The 11,472-nt window shown below is 41.2% G+C and overlaps 1 protein-coding gene across 1 annotated transcript; it reads right to left on the bottom strand.

Moving 5' to 3' along the window:
* Positions 1–519: 519 nt before the first annotated feature.
* On the bottom strand, positions 520–11,339 carry slc6a7 (solute carrier family 6 member 7). The gene is made up of 14 exons (XM_046411855.1): positions 11,080–11,339; positions 9,460–9,697; positions 8,834–8,965; positions 7,880–8,090; positions 6,231–6,369; positions 5,988–6,122; positions 5,764–5,867; positions 5,024–5,148; positions 4,534–4,646; positions 4,304–4,441; positions 4,099–4,198; positions 3,707–3,825; positions 2,445–2,618; positions 520–2,311 (listed from the first exon to the last, which is right to left on the bottom strand). Exons 1-14 carry the CDS (start codon positions 11,143–11,145, stop codon positions 2,141–2,143), a joined length of 1,965 nt encoding a protein of 654 aa, XP_046267811.1. The 5' UTR covers positions 11,146–11,339; the 3' UTR covers positions 520–2,140.
* Between the last annotated feature and the right edge of the window lie 133 nt (positions 11,340–11,472).

The following is an 11,472-nucleotide window of genomic DNA, read 5'->3' as shown; positions in this document are numbered from 1 at the left end:
CCACTTTCACATTATCACTTGGGTTATGGACTAATCCATTCGCTTTAGTCATTGTAAAGTTTTTTCTTTAGCGTAACAAAGACAGCAAATGTGAACTAAACGACCACAGATTTTACGTGCCTACCCTGCACTCTTATCTTAGTGCAGCCATTGCCCTCTTGTGGTTAAATTAACACACTGTTTCAAATAGTCGCAGCGCCGGCTGTGAGTCATGGTAAGACATTTAAAATGTGTGTATTCATGGTATGTACTTTTTTAAATTTTTTTAATTTTTTTTAACAACCATATATAAAACAAACAATAGTAGTATTCATGGTATGTACGTGTGTTTAACGTCACTGAAACGCACATCACTGACTCTTGTGATCTTGTTATTTCAGAGTAATGTTGTGTAGGGAACTTTGAAAAATCTTGTCAATAAATCTCATCCAAACTATGTATTCTTCTCACAGTTTTTAAGTTTTCATTATAAAAAAAAAACTATCCACTCAGTCACAACAATTGGAACGACAGGTTACATAAAGGTATGAAGCAAATGTGAATATTTAATCATTTTGCACAACAATATACATTAGAATGGCAACATGGTGTACAAAGGCAAAAAGATATGACATACGATCCTAGAACAAAGGATAATTTCTCAGCTGAAACTGATCCTGTTTGAAAGTTGCTTTGAAAAACTAAAGATCGAAAGGGTTTGAAATCATCTTTTTTGTTCCACAGAACATAACGAGGAGAACACCGTGTCCTCTTTACTGTTTGTATAAATGGCTTGGAAAACAGTGGGGGATTTTCATCAGTCACCACAAATTAGATCTCTAGATACTTAATACCAAAACAGTGCAAATAATGTGGTTAATAAATATCATTTATCTGGTTATCTAGTCTGCTACTTCAAGAGATAAACAGCGTTCATGTGACCAGCATGTCCAAGTCGGCTGTCTCATCTGGGTGAGGACTTATTGCATTTTTTAACTCAATTCTCTCCCTTATGCCCCATCATCATTAATGTCATTGCTCAATACATTGATCTGAGTGTCCAACAGCCTTTAAAAATTAAACAGTATGGCCAGTTTGCCACTGTGTAACATTAAAACAACTGTTTAAACTGAGGATGCAAATGTTACTCAGAGTAACATTTGCATCCTCAGAAAGTTGTGAAAAATAATTGTGTCCTCAAGGGGACGACACATTTGATTGATGAGTGCCTTTCCAGATGATACATGCAACCTGATATAAAATGACTTAAAGAGGGTTTTCTGCTAATGAACAGCAGAGGGGGAATCGACAATGGACTGTAAAAGCCAAATTCCAGTAAACATAAAAAACTAAAAACTACATGTGGGTAAATACCCACTGAATACTATGATTAATTTTTTTAAAAGCTAACAAAGGATAATTAGAAACTTTTAGAGGTCCCTCTTAAATGCCTGTTCACAATACTACTCTACAATAAAGATGTAGAATTTGACAATATTGGTGTATTCTGAGCAACAAAGTTTTCACCAGGAGTGAATTTGAAATGCAGATGGTGAGACGACATATGAGTGACTACTATTGTACAGGTACATGAACAGTGCATAAAAGTTCATTTGGCAAGTTTGGTTTTTTTTATTTATTTATTTGCTTTTTAGCAAGAATTTCAGCAATGATTCCTTTTAAAAAAGTAAAATGAATTAAAAAGTATTCCTGTGTGGCTTAGTCATCAGCACTGTTTGGTCTGGCAGGCTGATGACTTGAGGTCACTTCTCTAGGCCCATCAGTGCTTGTTGAAGGTAACAGTCGGGACTTACTGCACTTATTTTGTTCCTGGTACATTATAAATGAATCTGGTTGTTGTTGACTGCTGCAAATGAAAATTCATTACACTATGCTACTGTCATAATAAATAAGATCAGCAGATACACTGCAAGATCAACATCCAGTGTCGTGGTCCTACTATGCCATCTAAGAACCATTTATGGTAAAATAAAAAAATAATGGTAATTCCAACATACATAAGAGTATAAATAAAACAAGTTGTCCACACTGCCCTGCAGGACACACAGTCTGGCCACCAGAGCCTGTGATGAATAACTTAATAATAAATTCCTCTGTCTCTCAACAACGTAGTTTGCTCATCACTGTTCCGTCGGCGCCATCACGCCTGGCTTCCCATCTCCCATGTCATGGCGGTAAAGTCCATGTCTGTGAGTGTGACTGTGAACGGAGCCTCCACTCTCTCTGGCTCCATGTTCTGCTGCTCTCTTGCAGCACTGTTCATATTGTTTACCCTCCAGGAATTCAGTGGTCGGATTGATTTCTGGAAACGCTGCAAAAAAAAAAGAAGCGTGAGACTTTCAGTAACCCGACAACATGAGGAATTTCACCTGCCAGTGTAGTGCATGTAAACAGGTGAGGTGTAACCAGACCTCCCAGTGAGAGAATGACATAGAGATACTGACGTCTTTCAGTGTTCCAGTTTCCTTGCTGATGGCCACAATAGCCCAGATGAGGATCTGTAGACAGCAGGCTGCGCCTATGCACACGCCCAGCGCTTTACCCCACCTTGGATACACATAGGACCCGTAGCGGAGTGACGTGTTGTACATCTCAATGAAGATGTAGGTCAGGATGAACTACAGCCGCAAGGTGGGAGACACAGAGTGAGCTTGGGAATGTTTCATACCAACAAGAGGCCACAACAGTAGACGAGTATCAGAGGAGAGCAGCAGATAAATGCTGCAGGGGCACATCAGATTGAATGTCAGTTTCTCCTCTTGAATTATTCACAACTGTCGTTCTGAAGATTTCAACACAGCTGGCTGCATTTCAAAGCAGTGATGTTATTTTAGTTTCATTGATGGGACCTTTGTATTGGTTTGTAATTGATTATCATCTTTGTTCTCAGTTTACAAACTCATCATGGTCATTTAATGTGATATTTTTAACTGACTGGACCGGAACAGTGTCTCGCCTCTCTTCAAATTACCCACTGACTGTAAGTGCAACAATTCATTACAATAAAAGGTGTTATAAGCTGGGTACTTCTATGTTAAACAGCCTTCCTGTAAGTGGCAACTCTGCTTCAGTTGAGAAAAGTGGCTTAAATAATCAAAGGAGTGACTTAACATGAATTGTGTAATTGATTCAAAACAAAAACAGAGTAAGGCTGTGATATCAGCTCAGCATCAACATGAAGGTCATTACTTAAAATTAGGGAAACAGGTCACCCAAGCAGTAACCCCTGAATGAATCTCTGCCACCACAACAGATTAACCAAACTATAAGACCAATTTAATATCAATACACCTGATCAATATGCTGTTCTCCAATTTCACTAAACTAAAAAGTGAAACTTCTTCACGAAACATTTCATTTGTCTTTCACGAACAGCAACTTGCCCCAGGACTTGACCCATTTCATGACTCACTGGGTTTGTCAGAGGTGGATAATGCAGTATTAAAAGCAGAAAGATGGAGAGTTCTTAAATTCTAACAAAACCACCTTCACAAATTATATAAACCTATCAACTTCAGTGCATTTGCATCTGAGGAAAGTTATCAGGTGACACAAGGAAGTCATCTGATTTCATGGAAGATAAATGGATATTCTGAAAATAACAATTTTCACGCTAATTATGATTAACCAAAGCTGGTGTCAGATTGTACCTGTGTCTACTAACAACAAATATTGATATTATTGATATATTGAGGTGTTTACTCACCAGCAGAAGAAACGGAGTAAAGAAAACCCAGCATGCTTTGAAGTAAAGCACCACTTTGCTGCACCAGGGAGGGCAGTGGCGGATCATATCAATAATGTCTTGACAAAATTGGTTGACTCCTAGTAGAAACGTTCATTAAAGAGGCGCATATTAGGAACAAGATATCATCAAGAACAGGGCATAAAAGATCATCTGTGTTCTTAAAAATAACAACAAAATTTAGCAGTTTAAAAAAGTGCTCTATGTCAGTGCAGTTGTAAAACAGAAACTGGATTGGAGTCATGTTTCTCTTCTGACACAACTTGCTATACGTCACATGTCCTGGATGACTGAAGGAATGATGGGGTGTTAGAGGAGTTTCATGTGAACATTAGGGGTGTGAGATGGACTACCGTAGAAGAAGGAGATGCCAATGCACATGAACAGGGTGATGATAATGAGGCCAAAACTAGTGCTGAAGGAGTCAATGAGAGTGAACCAGTAAATCCCACCCTACGAAGACACAGACAGCATGAGAAATGTGAGTCACGTGATCACAGAGAAGATGCATTTTGCAGCCACGTTCCTCACTTGCTGCAGTCCTTTAAACACACTCACATCAGTCACTAACAGGAGACCCATCAGGTAGAAGCAAAAACACAGAGCGCCCAAGAACAAGGACTTGTGTAGCGAGTTCATTCTGAGCTGCGGAAACTCATCCAGCACAGCCGTGGTGATGCCCTCCATGTTGCCAAACTGTGAAGCAGTAGAGCAGAAGGTATCAAGCATATGAAGGCAGACTTGTCTTTATTTCTGCTTCTGTGTTTGTGAGGTGTGTGTAACCCTACCAGCGTATCAATCCCCAGCATGAAGAGCATGAGGAAGAACATAATGGACCAGAACACCGAGCCTGGCAGCAGAGCAAGGGCCTCTGGGTAAGCAACAAAGGCCAAGCCAGGACCTGAAGGCAAAAAAAGAACACATCAAGTTCAAGAAGGCAACATATCCCTTACATGGAAGTTTAATAGAACACACAGTAATGATTTCAGTAATTAAGTATAATTAAGTTGTTCAAAGGAGATTTGTTGTTAAAAACTGACTACATAACTGCTACGTAACACTTCACATAAAGAAAGCCTGTTTTCATTCAAGTCAATGTTTTTAATAAAGAAAAGCATGGAAATATCCACATACCCCATTAACACCATTTTAAGTCTCATTTTCAATAAGAGATTTTAAAAACTGTGCATAATTAAGATTCTGGTTTTGTTCAAAATGTATTCAGTCAGTTAATGTGATGTCTGCATTAACAAAGATCCACAGGGGAACAGTAACTACCTGTATCTGCCACCTTTTCCACAGGCACTCCCTTCTTCCATGCCATGTGACCCAGGATTGAGAATATAGCAAATCCTGCAAAGAAGCTGGTGCTGCAGTTTCCTGTGGTGATAATCAAAGTGTCCCTGAAATCAAAAGAAGCACAATTAAACTGGAATTACCGCCTCAATGTAGCTTATATGTCTGCACACACCAGTCAAGTTGCAGGTTCTCTGTCTGAGTCTGTCCAAACTCACATAATATAGTATATGTAGTACCTGACGAAAGGCTTTGTCACAAGCTCAAAACCAAAGAGCTCGTGGTGGACTACAAAGTTTCAAATATGGACGTTGCCGCAAAGAAGCTACAACCTCTAAAATGCGGATGACTCACACACATCTTTAACCCGGCAGCACAGAAAATCTACAAAATCAGCTCAGTTTCAAGGTGCATGCCCAAGATTAGCATCACCAATTCAGGATCTGACCAAATGTGAAATATGGTCACGATGCACTTTTTTTGTTCCTGAGTTATGATGTTGAATAATTTTGTGAGGTCACAAAGACCTTTAAACACAAAATTTTAATCGTTTCATCATCAAGACCAAGTGGAGTTGAAGAAATCTCCTCAAGGCATTGCTAAGACATAGTGATCGACAGACGATCCCAAAAACATACTGCATCCTGCCACAGCTATCATCAGCACAGAGACATAAGAGACTGCACCTGCAGAGTAAACAGTACAACAGAGCACAAATGCACCTGATGACGTTGTTGTCAAACTTATTGTAGGAGGCCATGGAAAGCAGCCCTCCAACTCCAATACCTAAGGAGTAGAAGATCTGCGAGGCTGCATCGTTCCAGACCTGCAATGTATCAGATAGAAATAGGTTTTTAAAAATCTAAATCTACTGTTATGTTTAAAGCAGCAACAAAGCACCGCGTTTTCAGACTCCTCAGCCTCACCAGTCCACTGTCAGAAGTACCTGTGCGTTACTTAATCGCTCCCAGTCTGGAGTGAGGTAGAAAGCGATGCCCTGAAGGGATCCCTCCAGTGTAGCACCTCTGATGATCAAAACAATGAGCACAAAGTATGGGAAGGTAGCAGTTACATAAACCACCTAAGAACACAGACAGCACAAACACGTTAGGGCAACAAGAAATGGCAGCAAAGGGCATGACTCTGCGTGTGTGTGTGTGAAGACAGTGACAACACTGTGTTCATTCACCTTGCCAGAGCTGCGGATGCCCTTGAGCATACACAGGAAGATGAGGATCCAAGCAGCCAGGAGGCACAGGGCCAGGGGCCACCGGACAGGGCCCGGGTTGTGGAGGCCCTCACTGTGTACCACACCCAGCACACGCTCACTAAAAAGACACACAAGTCAAACACATATAAAGAAACAGCACACCTTGTGCCACACCTATTGACACACTTCTTACACATTAACTGATGAAATGAAAACAAGACGTTCAAGTATTTTTGTCCAATGTTTAACATCATTACAGCTTAGATTGCAGGGCAACCATAATACTCCATGTGCCACGAGAAAGTAGCACTACAGCAGAAGAATAATATTGAGGACTATATCTGTAATAATTTGCAGAATGTGTTGTAACTCATGCACAACGCATTATAAGAGCAGCTATAAGGCTTCCCAATGTACGTAATATAATGTAACATACAATGTACTGTCAAATGTAATGTCAAAGCACATTAAACATTGTACAGTTATAGTACTGTACACTGTCAAGTATCCAACATGTTTAGAATTTTTTTATTCATTTTGCATGAAAGGTTGTAAAGTCACAGTGCTCTCAGTGTTTGTCACATGTTGTAACTGCTTCACACATACACTCTATAGACAAAAGTACTGGGATGGGGCTGTTTTTCAGGGGTTGGGCTCGGCCCCTTACTTCCAGTGAAGGGAAATCTTAATGTCTCAGCATACCCTTTTCTGTTTCAGCATGACTGTGCACCCCAGTGCACAAAGCAAAGTCCATAAAGATATGGTTGGATGAGTGTGGTGTGGAAGAACTTCACTGGCACACACAGAACCCTGAGCTCAACCCCATCCAACACCTTTGGGATGAATGTCAAATTTACATTGGCAGACAGGCCTTTTCGCCCAACATCAGTGCCTCACAAATGCCCTACTCCATCAATGGGCAAAAATCCCCACAGAAACACTCCAACACCTTGTGGAAAGCCTTCCCAGAAGAGCCAAAGCTGTTACAGCTGCAAAGCTGTCTGTGTATGTAGAATGCAATGTCATTAAAGTCCCTGTTGGTGTAATGGTCATGTGTCCCAGTCCCTTTGTCTACATAGTGTAATTCAATTAAAACAGCTTGGTCATCATGTTCACAACACTGTGCAACCTTTGATACAAAATGTATTCAGGGATCTGAGGAGTAACAGTGATGCTTCACTTGTAAAGTTTGGTGGTCATAAAGCTTAAAAAACAATGTCATATTGGTACAGTGCATTAATGCATTACATTCCTAGTCATCATGTAATGTGTTGCTGCAAAGCCCTCAGTCATATTAACTAACTTGTTGACAGTTTAATTTGAAGTGTCCAGTCACAATGAACACAGTGAACAATGCTTGTGTTTGTTGAGGAAAAACAGAGTATTTGAACACAGTTTGCCTGCCACATACTGTCAGACCCATTTACAAGTATGTCAAAAAGGACTGGACACATACATTATTTAAATAATAGGAAAGAGCATGGACATGGACACATTTTACAGTCTAAAGAAGAAGGTGGTGGAGGACTCTGGGTCATTTAATTCAAAGCAGCATGGATAAATTAGCAAAGTAGGGTAGATTTTTTTATACATAACTGGGGTGAATGATTGTCCAAAGACATACTTACTTCCAGAAGATCTCTGTGGGGCTGAGGACTTTACCAGTGGAGCTATTGCCAGTTGTGCCGTTACCACAGAGAGCTGCATTGGCTACAGCATCACAGGACCACGGCAGAGGGCTCTGGAATGAGCTGCCCAGGTAGTAAAACGTCCATGCAATAATCACGTTATAGTAAAGACACACCAGCGTGGACACACACAGCATACCAATGCCAATACCTATAAGAAGACACAAAGCCTTATGTATCAAAAGAAAAAAAAAAACAAAACACAATTGCATAGAGGTACTGCATGAGAAATCAGTGGGGTCGTTTCAATATACAGACAGCTAGACAGCTAAAATGTCCTGTTGTATAAAGTGGTAGCTGTACTTGCAGAAACAAAATATATATCTAATGACCAACTCAGAGTGTATCATCCCTTAAATACAGTATTTCAGACACTTAATGCTGTGTTTATAATGAGCTCCATCTCAAGGCTCTCTCCATTCATCTTGCCATCCTGCTGCTGGAATTTCAGGTTTAAGATAAACTACCCTTATGACAAAACCTGCTTTTCTGGCTCTATTTTTTTGGTCCTAAGACACTTCCTGCAAGTTATTTTATCAGATGTTTATATTTAGCAACTGCTCTTCAGAGCCCTCTGGAATTCTAGAGGGCTGACAAGTAAGAATGTATACATGCTGGATAGTAGTGAGGTGGCAAAGTGATGTCAGCCAGTTATTGGACTATGATGTTGACTGACCAGTGATACGGCCATTTTTGATGTCAACTTGAGATCTTGTTTTCTTAATGATTATGTATGGTTCAAACTGGACGCTCCAGAATTATTTGACTCTGTACAACCAATTACAATTAAGCATCATTACAGTAATCAATCCATGCTGACATACATACAAAATGTTTGAAGGTTCGCTGAATTACAGTGTATGTATGTAAAAGTGTGATACAGGAGGGCTTTACCTTTGAGCAGAGGGCAGCATTTCCACACAGTGATGGGGCCAGCTGCTCCATATTGGCCTAAACTCAGCTCCATGAGGAAGAGTGGAACACCCGTAAAAAAGAGCATTATGAAGTAGGGGATGAGGAAGACACCTGTGAATAGTAAGAATATGCCAGCTTGAGGGAGGGTGCCGAAAAGCATCCAGAGCAATGACTTGTTTTGTGCAGATGGACGGCCTGTAGAGGCAGGTTAATTTATACAACCTCTGTCTATGTGGCAACTTCACAGACAGATGTTACTCTGCTGTACAGTTAGTCAAGCTGAAACATGTTTGACTTCAGATGAAGATGCATAGCACGCAAGCCTTGGTTAGACAGCCAGACCTCATATCTGGTGTGTAATCAAGGAAAACTCTGTCTTTACTTATGGGATTAGCAAATGCTTTGTGTTCTAGCTCCGTGGACCAAAGGCTGCAGTGGTGTGCAAAAATAAGCCCGCATGATTAGCAGGACAGCTCACACTGAAAGGGCAGGACTAGGAGTGCCTCTTGCCCAAATGGGTGTAACAAATCATTACGGACAAACACCCAGGTATTTAAAGCATTCGAGACTTTACGGGGTAGTGAACATGCTCACGGACCGCTCACCTCCTCCGTTGCGATAACAAAGGTATGGGAACCGCCACACGTTCCCCAGCCCCACACAGTACCCGATACAGGAGAGCAGGAACTCGTACTTCCCTCCCCACTGCTCCCTCGGGACAGTCGTGGTTGAAGTGGGTGCAGGACTCGAGGATCGGGATTCAAGCTGTGGCTGCGGTGCAGGCGTAGTGGGTGGGTTGTGGCCATTTTGAGTGACAGTATGCCCGTTCAAATGTACTGAATTCTAGGGGAAAAAAATGAATCACATTTTTAAAACCATGGAGAAAGAGTGAGGGAGTGAAAAAATGAAACAATTTTAATAGTTCAGAATTGTTTAAGTACACTACCAAGTAGTAAAAACCCAAAACATATGCTCAGGTACTATGGTCTTTTATTTCAACTGTAAAACAAACTGTGTAAGGACGACCCGTCTGATTTTATAACTTACGAGGTGATAAAACCAATGGACTTCCTCTTCCTTCTCGCAGGCCGTTCATCTCTAAACATGAGAGGAACTATTTTCTCATGCAAGGTCATAGGGAGGAAGTCCAGTTGAGATAACAGCAGGGCTTCTGTTTTACATACTGTCACTGTCATTGTTATGTGCTGAAAGGTTATTAATTCCCTCATTCCAATAACACAAATAAAATAACTGTGGTGTTAATAAAATTATGTTCAAGTTTCAAGTCATCCATAATGCAATGTCTTCAACATTTCTTGTATCTACATGTTTTGCATGTACAAAGAGAATATATGTTCCTGTGTAAACATGTGGAGGCACAGAGACATCACAGTAAAACACAGGAAGTTGAAGTACTGCACAGTTTGATTCTGCTGGCAAGATCATTTCTCTTGGTTAGTCAATCCATAGGCCTGCGAATTTATCATAATAAGAGTTCAAGTGAGATACAAAAAAAACCCTCACAGCTTACTAAACATATATCACATAATTATCTACCTTAAAAACAATCAAGTCAATTATTTATTTCTGTCTGTCTGTAGTAGTAGTTTCATTTACTCAACATAATTGCTGATAATAAGTCAGCTGTTAATTAAAAAAAGATCGGTGAACGAAGGACCTGAATATTGTAGAAAAAAAGGCAAATACTGACCTTCATTCCATGATAACTCTTATTGTTATTATACATCTAAATTGCACAAAGCCACACTTCTGGGTATAACTAATAAAATTCATGGCAGCTTCCCTGGATAATGTTAAAACGTTAATCATCAGGCCATCATCTGATCAGCAGAGTGCAGCTCGGTAACGCACTGCTGTGGTGTAAACACTTGAGAAAAGTTTGGGCAAACACATCTGTTGAATAAGCACATTGAGCTTACGGCTTGTGTATTAGTGTAGCTGAAGACAAAACCACAGCAATGTGGACGGACAGGTTAGACTTCTGCCTTCTTCTAAAGACATTTTACCTAACCTGCCACCACGACCGGTACACCTATGGGAGCCCCGCGAGGTGAAAGTAAATTGCTCTCAAAGGGGTCCCACACCGCTCTCACAGTCTAACGTGTGTATTAAACACACACACACACACACACACACACACACCGCGGTATGTTTGATGGGGACACGGAGGTGAAGAGAGTGGAACAACAAAGCTACGCTCCTACCTGCGCTCCGCTCGCGCTGTCTGCAGCGGGGTTCCCGAGTGCTGCTTTGCCGCTTTGGTCCTGCATTTCCCCGCGGCACAGGTGGAGCTTCAATGTTCTATTTGTCGCTCGTTATCCCACATTTTACAGGGTAAAGTCCTCTTGGCAGTACGCCGAGTTGCTGTACTTTTTCATAGGCCTCTGAAGGAGCTCGGTCGGCCCGGCGTTAAACGACTGTGACACTGCAGAGAGACATCAGCGATGACGACAAGGAAACAGGCCGGCGGGGGGGGCGAGGTGAAGGGTAGGGAGGCAGAGCGCAAGTGCAGCTCAGACACGGAGGAGAAGACACCTCCTCCTCACCTGCTTTGTTTCGAGTGAGATTAGAGCAGGGCGGGGTCGAGACTGGGAGCT

The sequence above is a fragment of the Scatophagus argus genome, chromosome 14 (assembly GCF_020382885.2).
Source record: "Scatophagus argus isolate fScaArg1 chromosome 14, fScaArg1.pri, whole genome shotgun sequence".
NCBI classification, from domain to species: domain Eukaryota; kingdom Metazoa; phylum Chordata; class Actinopteri; family Scatophagidae; genus Scatophagus; species Scatophagus argus.
This window is presented reverse-complemented; position numbering and strand designations above follow the sequence as displayed.

Coding starts and splice junctions, on each gene's coding strand:
- slc6a7 (XM_046411855.1), bottom strand. CDS start 11,145: ATGCAGGACCAAAGCGGCAAAGCAGCACTCGGGAACCCCGCTGCAGAC. Junction 4,647..5,023: donor GGAAAAGGTGGCAGATACAG/GTAGTTACTGTT, acceptor TTTTGCCTTCAG/GTCCTGGCTTGGCCTTTGTT. Junction 3,826..4,098: donor TGGCATCTCCTTCTTCTACG/GTAGTCCATCTC, acceptor CGTTTCTACTAG/GAGTCAACCAATTTTGTCAA.